Source organism: Melopsittacus undulatus, chromosome 4 (assembly GCF_012275295.1).
Source record: "Melopsittacus undulatus isolate bMelUnd1 chromosome 4, bMelUnd1.mat.Z, whole genome shotgun sequence".
Lineage (NCBI taxonomy): Eukaryota > Metazoa > Chordata > Aves > Psittaciformes > Psittaculidae > Melopsittacus > Melopsittacus undulatus.
Window position 1 is genome coordinate 63,632,396 of NC_047530.1, and position 12,280 is coordinate 63,644,675.

The following is a 12,280-nucleotide window of genomic DNA, read 5'->3' on the forward strand; positions in this document are numbered from 1 at the left end:
ATAACCTTCTGCCAGCTTTTCGTATCAATTTAACAACGCTCGCCTGCCCGCCTCCAAATTCTTGCACACATGAAGGATCAAAGTGGATGCTCGCATCCTTTGCAGTTTAGTGTGGATTACGTGCAGCGGTGGCGGCGGACTGCGTGCTCAGGAAGGGCAATCAGTGGCCGCGGGTTGTGGGGTTTTTGCCTTAATGCGACTCTTGGGTTATGGAGTAGCCTGGAACCAAAGCATCCGGCGGCACCGTTACATAAGGAGGGATGGGGGAAGGGACCGCTTTGACGCGGCCGCGGCCCCTTTAAACGCGGAGCTTGGGGCTCTCTGCTGCCCCCTCCCCGTCTCGCTGCGGAGACAAATCCGCTCCCCGCCCGCCTCCCTAAGCGCAGCCGAGCCGGGCGGCGCCGGGAAGCGCTCCCGTGCGGCTCTGCCTTGGCCCTAAACCCGACGGCGCAGGGAGCGGAGAGGGGCGCGATGGAGGCTCCGCGCCTGACGCACACCATGAACAGCCCTACTAGCCCCTGCGAGGAGGTGATCAAGAACCTGAGCCTGGAGGCGATTCAGCTCTGCGATAGGGACGGTAAGTCCGGGCTCGGCGCGGCTAATCCCTGCAGACGCAAGATGCTGCTGCCCTCATGGATGCTAATGCAAATTAATCCTCGCGGCGTATGGTCCTTTGTTATCCCCCATGTATTTGTAGGTTTAAGTGTTCCCCACCCTTCCCACCGCCGCCACCACCCTCTTGCCACTGAGAACAAAAGAAAAAGCAGAGGTTGCACCTTGCTGGAGGGAAGGGAGGGAGAGCCGCCGCTCCCTAAGCCATCCCTCGCGTTGCAGTGCGAGGTTCTGGGCGAGCCTGATGCACAACCCTGCCCCTGCCAGGAATGGACGCTGGGGTTTATTCTGGGAGAGGCCATGAGAGCTAGAGCTGGCACTGCCGGGAGCCCTGGTCTGAAGACACGGTGATGGCCCTGGTGGGCGCCAAACTCCTTTGTATCATGGGACAGTTCCTGTGCTTAAAATACACGAAGGATTCCACTAGCTGGCGGGGGATAACGGCGAAACTTGTTGCCTGTCGCTTGTGCCACAGATAAAGCGGGGAGAGGACCGATATTGGGGGTTGCAGGATGGGGCTCGGGGGGAGACAGAGTCCGGTGGGCCCCGCGGTTCAGCACCGCGGACAGCACCACGGCGTGCGGTTCTGTGCCGTGCCAGGCGTCCGCGCAGCCGGGGGACCGCAGTGCCCTAGAGCCAGCGGCAGCCCTTCTTCTGGGAGGCACAGCTACACCGCAGACAGGTGAAGTTTGGGGTTAGAGTTGCAGGTGCAGGTATTAAAGATTATCTGGGTCGAAGCAACCAGATAAATGTAAGGTGGTGGTGTGGGATAGCCGAAACAAATTTACATGCCTAAAGCACACTGAGAGCTGACTATGGTGGAATAATGTTGTTTATGCACAACTGTGATTGACAAACTGGACAGAGAAACTCATAGTCAAGCAATGAAAAAAAATATTTTCTTGTAGAGTGGCATATATTTTATGTTTATATACCAGATTATTTTCATATTCTCATTTGATGTTGAATTATCAAAAATAACTCCTAATGTTTTGATGCAAAATATGCTTTGAGTGTGGAATGTATGTTACCTGGTAAATATACCAAGGAATGGAATTACTGTGGTGGTGAATGGTACAACTGACTAAATTAAGCTGTTTCCTTGTTGTGAGTGTATTTTTGGAGCATAACTGCTATAGGTGATGATTAGAAAGAATCAGTCCAGCTTTCTCAGGCATTCTTTTACAGATTAGTTGTGATTGAATATTTTGTGCTTTTTTTGACTGAGGCAGATTAAATATTTTAAGTGCTGGATTTTTGTAGGAGCTTTATTTTTCTTGAAACATTCAAGAAATCAAGAAGGTGTTAAAAATGCCTTTTCAGTAATAATTTTCATAGCTGCATTGCAAATGCTTTGATTTTTCTGTTTGAATTATAATGTACCCTTCAATCCATTCATGCCTAACTCACTGCCCAGAAAAACTGGACTATGTTTATAGTAGTGGAGTCTAGAGTGTTCTTCAGTTAAGACACCTTTTCATGTTTGTTTATTGTATTAATACAGATAAATAATGCAATCCTCCTTGTTTGTCTGCCTCAAATAATTGTTAACTCCATGCTAATCACTACAGATTCTATGTGGTTCAGCATACTGTAGTTAAGGACTGTTCAATTTCTATGGAACAGTGTCATACAGACAAGCAAATGGGAAAATGTAGCATTTTTAGTTTTAATTCCCTTTTGAATAGGCTTTACTGCAAAACAACAACTTTCCTGTAGATCTGGCTTTACAAACTAATCTTTGTCAAGTAAGCCACTATCATACAGAGTCACTGTTTCCTACAATACATGGTTGAATTTCTGAAGGAGGCACCTATATTGGGTATGTCAGATGTGGAAATCAGTGCCTCATTTGGCACAAGGCTGCACTTGAGCATACTTTGCTCTTTCCTACAGGTGGCACTTATGTATCAAAAAAGCTTATTTTAATGGGAACATAAAAACAAGCAAGTAAAGGTTAAGGTATTAATCTTTCTAGGTAAGCATGTAAATGTATATGTAACATGCTTAGATTCCTAATTGTGTGCATGGGTTTAGTTAGTTCATTATATTAGAAACACAGTTTATTTTAGGGTATCTTTGCTGTAAAAGATGTGGTTCTTAAGGTGATATGTTGGCATCATTGAGGTTAATTAAAATTTTGTGATAAATATCAATATTTTACCCATAGTGAAATAAAAATATGTTAGATTTTAATATTCTGAAAATGTCCTCAATCTCTGAGTGGTAGTAATTGTAAAGGCAACAGATTAAATATTAACATTACATATCCAACCATGATAAATTCTGCAGCACACTTAGTTTGGCATTTCAGACAATGCTGCACTATAAACATAAGCAATAATTGAATTTATATGCAAATAACAAAATATTTTTCTTGTTTTATGAAATGAGGGAATTAATATTGAAACACTTCATATTAAAAAAAAATGTGTTATACCTCCTTTGGAGATATATGTAAGAGCCAGAAATCCAGGAAGTGGAGTGAGCAATTAATAACATCACAAAAATTAATATCTTTGTAGATTTTGGGTTGTATGATATTCTTTTTCCAAGTACCATCATCTTTCTTAATGAATCAAGACCATTTAGAAAACTTACAAATGCCAAATAAAAGAAAACAAATCTATGCATTTTGGAGATTGTTCTTTTTAAAAATAAACGCACCTGCTAAGATTTGGTTTAAAGTGAATGCAACATTCTGAAGCAGATTATCAGCTCTTATTTTCAACATTCTCTGTTATTTACAAATCCATCTTGCATTATTTTTCTTACTATTTAAGGTCTACTAGCACAGCTTAATATTAGTCTCTTACGCAGTCTAATATGTAGTTCCTTAGAACTCTACGTAACTCACTTTGTATATAGGAAAAAGTGTATCATCTGTTATTTTCCTTTACCGTATTTGAACACCACAGCCATATTCATGTAAAGTTAGGTCAGGAAATAATGTTTAATCTCTGCTAAAAATTCTGGTGACATTTTTATTGAATTTGTATTAGCCCTACCTAGGGATTAAACCTTTAGTAGATGGATAGCCTTTGTGTCATGAGCAGGCCAATTCTGTGAATATCTAACTTCAGAAAATCATACACTTTGAAAATACTGTGCTTTTTACAGACTTGGTAGAGCCATCTTGGACTTTAACAGCTGAATTTCCAGAAACTCCACATTGTGGTTCGCAGTGCTCCCCCTATAGATACTGCACTTTGGCTGCTGGGGTTCTGCTAGAGTAAGAACAGTGATGGTGTCATCTGCTTCCCATGGTTTTACAGTCGGCATAGACAGGTGGAAAGTGGCAGACACCTGTCAAAATGCAGAAAGGAGAAAAGCAGAGTGTCATGGTTTAAGCCCAGTTGGCAACTCAGCCACACAGCCCTTGCTCACTGCCTGCCCCCCTTCCTCCCCCTGCTCATGGAGGGGTGAAGAGGAGAATCAAAAGAATGTAACTCCTACGGGTTGAGATAAGAACAGTCCAGTAACTAAGGTATAACACAAAACCACTACTGCTACCACCAATAATGATAATGATAAGGGAAATATCAAGGGGAGAGAATACAACCGCTCATCACCTGTCAACCAATATCCAGCCCAACTGAGCAGTGATCTAGCTCTTTCGGGTAACTGCCCCCACTTTATATACTGGGCATGACGTGCTGTGGTATGGAATACCTCTTTAGCTAGTTTGGGTCAGGTGTCCTGTCTCTGCTTCCTCCTGGGTTCCACTCCTCCCTGGCAGAGCATGAGACTCAGACAGTCCTTGGTCAGAGTAAACATTACTTAGCAATAACTAAAAACATCAGTATTATCAGCACTATTTCCAGGCTGAAAGTTGAAAACACAGCACTGCAGCAGCTACTAAGAAGGAGAAAAATGACTGCTACTGCTGAACCTGGGACACAGAACAACATTCAACAAGGATGCAGAAACTTCAGAGACAGTGCCTGGGGAGCAGAGCAAGAAAACTGTCTAGAGGACACTAATAGAGACTTGGGAGTGGCTGGTCAAGGGTGGAAGAACAGGAAAGTCATTAAAACTGTGTATGTTTGTGAGAATTAGATTAAATGGGAAGGCAGAAATAGGAAAAATGACCCTGAATGAGAACAGGAGAAGATGAAGGAGCAAGGAAGGTAATCCAACTTCAGGCAGGGTGACCAGTGAAGTAAAACTGGGAAAAAAAGGTGAGGGACCATTCACCTTGATCAGATGAATTGGATGACTGAGGATGGAATGAGAACTGGACACCTGAGAAGAGTAAACCTAGAGATCTGTCTGCAAAGAAGAGATAAAGTACAAGAATAAGGAGGGGAGAATTGTACACAGAGGTTAGGAGTAGAAGAATGGAGCTAAGGCTTGCTGAGCAAAGAGGCTGGGACTGAAAGCAAAGCCTTAGGAATAAAGAACAGGAGTTCCGACATGTAACTGGGGAGTAGGAGAAGGGATGGAACAGGAAAAAGTTCAAGGAACAGGGCAGAACTGACCATGTTTTGGTGTGACAGCCAGAGAAAGGTCAGTGTGTATCAGCACGTCATCTTCCAAAGCCTCTCACAGCTCCAGGATACCAAATTCTTGTTGTGCACTTGCCAGCAAAGAATGGTACCATGGTATCGGGGCTTCAGGGATATTGAGAGTCAACAGCTGCAACTGACTTCAGCAAGAATAGGACTTTGCAAATACAAAGCACACCACTGAATTCTTGGAAAAGTAGATGTTAACCACCTTAAATAGGCAGTGAAAGATACTAACCATGTTTTACTTGTCTGTGCCTCAGTTTTCCATGTGTAAAATGGAAGCGCTATTATTGCTTTTCTTCATAGAGATGTTTTCAAAATAAACTAAAAAATATTTGTTAAGCAGCCAGGCACTGTAGTAGCCTAAAAAACCCATGAGGTGCATGGAAAAACCTATGATGAATGATGAAATCTATTTTTGTCTTCAGAGCAGAATATGAATAATGTGTAACAAGTAAGTCCAGGAACTACACACTGAACAGCAGCGGATAGCTGTTACAAGAAAAATAGTTCATTAGGTATGCACTGTTCATTATGTATGCTGAATGAGTCAGAATTTATGTGGAAAAATAGTATGTAATCATGCAGTTAAAGACTGTATCATAATCTGAACATACAAAGGGGCCTATTTAAAATTATTCAAGTATGCTTCATTCTGGTATTTTCTAACTCTTGACTGCTTGAGCTACACAATCTCACTAGCGTGCCTTTAATGTGTTCACTACATATATTTAAATATAGCATTTGGGTATCAGGATCAGAACTAGAATTGGTATCTTGGCCAGTTTCAGTTGCATAAGTCAATTTCATCACCTTCCAAACATTTGACACCATCAATAACATGAACAATTGTTGTCTAACAAGCTTGTATAAAACCATTACATCATACAAACTAAAATGTCATTTTTGTTTTATGTTAATGGCTTGCATCTTTGTTTTACCATGTTATTTGAGCACGTCTCATGTTTTCTTATGTATTTCAGAAGTTTATTATTATGCTGAAAGATATTTCTAGAGTTTGTAAACAGGAGTTTTTATGGCCATATAATGTACACATTTGCCTTTAAAAGAGAAGGGATAAAGTGGCATCATTTAGTCTCTGGAAGCATTCTTCAAATCTCTTTTTTGGCATTGTGGAGCAGTATCACTGCTATTTCTGAAATGTTATACTTTTAAGTCTCAGAGACAGGGAAAAAATTGAATTTCTAGGTAGACTTCTACATGAAGGACAACTGTGAGGTTTGAATTTTACAGTAATGATTAGAGTCTTGTATGGATGGGCTTGCATAGTTAAGGTTTTCTCAAACTATGGGAATTCTGAGCACAGGAAGAAAATAGTACTTTTATAGTGAGCATAATAGAGAGCTGTTTGTAACTGTGATATTTTGATAGGAAACAAAATTCAGAGGCATGTTTATTGTTGTTCTTATTCCTCTCCCCAACTGCAAGTTTGGACATGTAAATTCACTCTAAATAATACAAACTGTATCACTTTTGAATGGTAGTATGGCCGACTAGGAAATGTATTTCTTCCATAGAGTTTCATCTAACCTGGCTGAACTTAAAAATGGGTGAGGTTTGGGGTTTTGTGTGTGTGTGTTGGGGTTTTTTGTTTGTTCTGTGGTTTTGTTGATTTTGTGGCAAGCAATAATGCTGCTTCAGGTAGGAGCTAAAATCTAGTATATAGCTTTAAAAGCTGCCTTGTTGCAAAGAAAAATATGTATTATGGTTTTAATTTCACATTCTTACTAGAGACTAAGATTTCCACATGTAATATTCCTGACTGTTAGGACACAGAAAAATACTACATGGAGCCAAGCAATAATTTTAAAGGCTTCATAAATGGATGGTCTTCATAATTGTGGAAGAAAACTGATGATTTGCATCTGTCTTTCACTTCAGGCCACTACTGCAAGTGTCTTGGTTTATATCATAAGGAATGATGCCACTAATAACTAGCAAGGCTTTGAGTATCCAACATCCCTGTGTCAAGAAATAGTCATCCCCATTTTTCCTTTATATTCTTTAATTTTTAGAGTTATTTTCCTTCCTTCTTCCTCACTCATATCTTTTTAGAGCTTTATACCACTCAAATCTGTGTAATTGATTGCTAACTGATGTGTCTGGCAATGGCCAAGTTATATATTATTAACGACTTAAATCTTGCCTGGTATTTTATTTGTGCCCTATTGATTTAATTATTCTTCACTGAAAATTTTCTAGAGCCTTTATAAAGCAACTAAAATGCCTGATGTGTAATTGTGCAGATTCACATACAGAAGCACTGTGATATATGCTGATATTGCTATGTTGAAACTCAAATATGCAGTGTTGGTCTTGTTAATTTCTACTCATTCTTTTTAAACATTACTGTCTCCCATGTATGTCCCTTCTTCTTTGTGCTTGTTTCAGATTGTAGTTCCCAGATGCATTCATTTATTCTGCCACTGAATCCATTTTATCATTTTCTGCCTATGTTTCTAAGCCATCTTGTGCTTGCAGCTCCTTCTATTTTAATGTTGTCTGCAATTCAGAAATGTGATCTCCCTTCCAGATCATTCATAAAGATGCTTATTTAGCCTGGAACTAGTCACAGGCCCTATGGTAGCCCCTTAGACACCTGAACTCTTCAGCTGTATCAATCTCATCTGTCAGCCAGTGTTCAGCCCTGCAGATCAGTAGCTCTTAATAAGTATAATGGCAGGAGGAGTCATTTAAGGGAGAGAAATTCTATTCCCTCCAGCGTCTGAGAAGCAAGAATGCCAAGCCAACCCCTTACTTTAAATTTCATTTATGTTCTGCAAATCTCAAAGATAAACCTCTTTTTCTTCAGTAAGAGTTAAGCCATTAATATCTTCATCTGTTTCATCTTCCTTCTTAAACTAGATGTAGTGGTTTTCTTCTTAGCCTACTTAATCTGATGGCTCTGCCACACTGTAAACTGTGTTCTGAGTTTACACCTTCAAATTCACTATTTACCCTGCAGTTATGCCTGTATAAAATAGATCAGAGTCTGCCCTTCAGGCCACTTCAGCTTTTATAGCAGCTTTCCAGTGAGGTCCCTTCTCCCAGAGCCATAGGTTTTAGAACAAGCAGAATATCACTTTTGTCATGTAAGGTGGGGGACAGGGGGGGTAGAGACTACATCACATTCTCATTTAGAGTCCTCTGGTATTTCATAATTTGTTTCTGAATGGGTTCCAGTCAGACGTTACGATGTTTGATTGTCTCTGAAGACATGCTGAAGCTTATCTTCCTGACCTTGGATTTCCTTCTGAGGCTTCTCTGCCTCATTAATTTTTGCCTTTTTTCTTTTTCCCCTCTAGAATCTAGAAGGATCTCCTCCTTTACCCGTTCCTTGTCATTTGAGATTCCCTTTGGTTACTCACAGCCTCCTTAGTGCAGGTTTGGAGGCCCCAGCTCTTCTGAAAGAAGTAGTTTTCAGTTCCCCTTGTGCTGCTGAAGTAGCACCAGCATTTTTAACCACAATTGAGGAGGTGATATTTAAAAGTACTTGCAGTCTGGGTTTGTTTTTCTTAGTCCACTTGTTACAGTAGATACATCTGCCATGCTGCAAGTATGCATGGCCTTTTGTGCTTTATGTGACCTGGAAGGCGATATTTAATTCTGGCTGAACGTAGCCCAGAATCATCTATTCTGTTTTCTTTCTTTCTTTCTTTTGCCAGAAGTTTTAAGCATTTTACTTGTAGACTAATTTCTTGAAAAATTTATAAGCATGTAGAAAAAAATGCTACTTACCTTGCCAGTACATGATATAGGTATAAAATATGTCACTGCTATAGGAAAGTATGAACAAATTTAATGTTTATGATATTGGAATTCAGGAAAGCTCTGCTCCAGGATCACTTCCTGTGGTTTCCACACTAGGTTTTGTTATAGGATGGGTCTTCCTTTATTTGACCTTGAAAATGCTCCCTTTAGCACAGACAGTTTGGTTAGAATTTGTTGTCCTGTTTGTAGCTGGATCAATTTTCACAGCAGTATTTGTAGGTGAATCATTAGTCAATTTTATTTTATTGTTTTCACAGAATGTTCTTGTTTTATTTACGCATGAATGATCCTCAAAACAAGTTTGGTGTCGCTCTTTCATTCCTGCAGAATGACAGAAAGTGTTATCAGAGTTGCACTCTTTCTTAGTTCCAAGGACAGAATGTCATCTGGAGCTTATTCCTCCAATACTGTTAAGTCAGACACAGATGGTAGCACTAGAAGCATAGTTTGAGGAATTCCCTTATTAAGCTTTTTATATCAATGCACTCTCATTAGAAGAATTCTGCAATTCGCAATTGTCAGAAGCATCCCATGAATTTGTTCCCTGAGCCTCTCCATTGGCTTCAGTAAGACTTCATGTAAAAATACATTTGTGTTTGTAACACAGCATGATTCAGAATTTACAACTACTGTACTTTCTGAAATCTTGTATGCATTCTACCTTACTTCATACATAGGCACCTAATTTGGAATTTCTCTCTTGAAGTTTGTCTAGATTTCATCCTTACTTTTTGGCTAGAAATAATACTTTCAAAGAATTATTCAGTTGTTTTTGGTTTGTTTTTTTTTTCTCGTTCATTTCTATGTGTACTCATAGTTGAAAACATACCAACTTCAAAATCACTAGGATAAAAAGATGTTAAAAGGCTCTTTCACTCCTGGCTCGCCATAAGTACTAGTATACAGTATCAGTGGAGTAATTCATGCTGCCATTAGTCCTTGTAACCCAATTTATGTAAAGGGAAATTATACATGAGTTTATATAAAGTAAGGGATAAAATTAAGAACAAAGTATGCAGCAGATTGTATTTTAAACGCTACTAAGATGCATCTCATGACACAAAGTAAATATTATGCACTTACACTTTTATGATGGAATTTATACTGGTAGTATAATATAAATTCTCAGTAGTAAACATGTGGCTTTCAGAGCACTAATGTTTCTGACAAATTTCTAGCCTTTACACTTTCACTGTAATTTCTAGGCGTATCTTTAATCACAGGAATTAAAATACCCCAAGCCTATCTTCCCACTGAATCCATTGCATCATGGAAAAGCTCTGTCCCTCTGGTGTGAACTATATGGAAATTTTAGCCAGTGTCACCTGTGCACTCATGGAACAGCTACCACCTTACTCTTCATGAAAGGACAGGTTTGACCAGTAAGAATTCACACACATTTTATTGGTATTGTTTCACCTCTGCCCATGTGTAGAGGTTACTTTCCCTTCCCCCCTAGATGGAGGCAACTGAAGCTACTGGTACATTTCTTTGTTTCCTCTCTCTGTGAACTGCTTTGTACCATGCTTTGGAACCCCAACCCATTGAATGTGTTGCTTCTGCACTTCACTTTGTCACTCTGTTTAGGTAGCATGGAGTTCTTAAATCATATTTGATTTACAGGGATCTGAGTATTCCAGTCTTTTTAGAGTATGAGAGTTTAATTTCAAGTTTCATGACACATCAGTAGCAAGGTGCCCCGGCATGGCCTGTGTAGTGGGAACATGTCCATGTCCAGTACTCTGCTTTCTCATAGCTGTACAGGTATAAGGCAGACAGAATCAGGTCTCATATGTGAAAATAAAATACTGATTCTCCTCCTATTTTTGTATGTTGTCTAATGCTTAGCTGGTTTCTGTATTGCTTCCTTGAACAAACCTTCAGCAAACCAAGCGGGCTGTCTAGTGAGGTTGTCACCCCTAATGCAAGTCTGCAGTGCTTGAGATGGAAGCCATACAGTGAAACTAAATTCTTTGATGTATCTCACTATGCTTGTTATATTTAGCTCTTGTAGTAGGGAGTATGAGTTGGAAAGCACTACTTGAGATGCTTTTAAATGCTATAAATCCAAACGATGAAAAATTAATCTAAATATGAATTCTTTTTAAGTAACATACCCAAGGGGACCTGGTTCACTTAATGAATTTGCAGTAGGTTGTGCAGCTGTTCCTATATAGGTAGTAATCCAGTTTTGTTTTACCCCAATCACAATTGATCACTTATTATGATCCAATGGTTGGTTGATGGTCTGAATGATAAGACTACAGAAGACTTTGTAGCAGAAACTATTTAAAGTATTCAACTGAGCTGTGCTTTTAAAAAACAACTATTGAGGACCATGGAGTTCCAATGGGTTTGGATGTGATGGTTCAGAATTGTTATAGGTTTCTTTTTACTTAATTACACTGGAATTTCAGTTTGAGTTTTCTCTTCTTCATTAGACAGTCTTTGCTGGAGAATCTGCATGAAAGATCTCTTATGAATGACAGCAGGACAGAGAAATTGTGAGTGGGAGTCAAGTCCTGTAATAAACCCACAGAATCTATATGTTATACCATGTCTGAGTGAGGGGTCAATTATAATGCGGTGTAACTCTGCTTAAAGATTTCTTTTCACTGCTGTATTCAAAGCTATTTGTATATTCTAGTATCTGTGAAAAGGTTGAGCTCATTGCAGTCTTCCCCTTGGTAGGGAATATTTAATGGAGTTGTCTCTAATTTCTGCATGCTTTCCTAGCTTAATGAATCTGTCAGCAACCTAAGTTATCTATGAGCTCTCTGCTCTTGTCAGAGGTTCAAAAGTTGATAAGTCACCCAATGGCAGACCTATATTCAAAGACCTTGATTATGTTTGGTTGCCCTAGGAAACCAGCTGAAAATGAAACAAAACAGAACAACTCCACTCCTGCCAAAAAAAGGATCTTGAAACCCCTATGTCCTTTACATGTTGGCCTGAAAGTCTGAAACCTGCATAAAGAATCAATTTTAAAAAATAGTCCAAGTTACGTAGTAGAATCTCCTTAACTATTGTGAATATGTAACACTTTTCAAAACACACACAGTTAAAAAGCACAAAGTGGTGTAAAACAGAGACAAAGCCTATTCCTTACAAGAGATCTGTGTGAAAGGCACGCAGCAATTAATTGCCAGTGTGCTGAAATGAAGAAATGTTCATTCATGCTGCAGACTGCAGGGGTATCCAGTGAGTTACAAAAGCCCACTTATACAAAGCACCCTACTTTCTCAAGCAAAATGCATCACAAAAGTGTGTTCCCCAGCCTTGAGTTCTCTCTGCTGCTCTCCAAGTGATGAGTTTTGTCTTTCTCTCTGGGCTTCCCTTTGCTTGAAAGAAAAGTGGGTCTTAAA

General features: G+C 39.7%; 1 protein-coding gene across 3 annotated transcripts in view; it reads left to right on the plus strand.

Moving 5' to 3' along the window:
• The first annotated feature begins 347 nt into the window (after window positions 1–347).
• The window catches only part of PHYHIPL (phytanoyl-CoA 2-hydroxylase interacting protein like), a 34,276-nt gene continuing 22,343 nt past the window's right edge, over window positions 348–12,280 (plus strand). Inside the window, exon 1 of one of the 3 annotated variants that reach the window (XM_005153652.3) lies at window positions 348–577. In XM_005153652.3, the coding sequence (XP_005153709.2) occupies window positions 472–577 (106 nt within the window). In that variant the 5' untranslated portion in view covers window positions 348–471. Of the gene's footprint in view, window positions 578–904; window positions 972–1,275; window positions 1,295–12,280 lie in introns of those variants that run through there. The other 2 variants (XM_031053161.1, XM_031053162.2) reach the window with 2 other exon arrangements.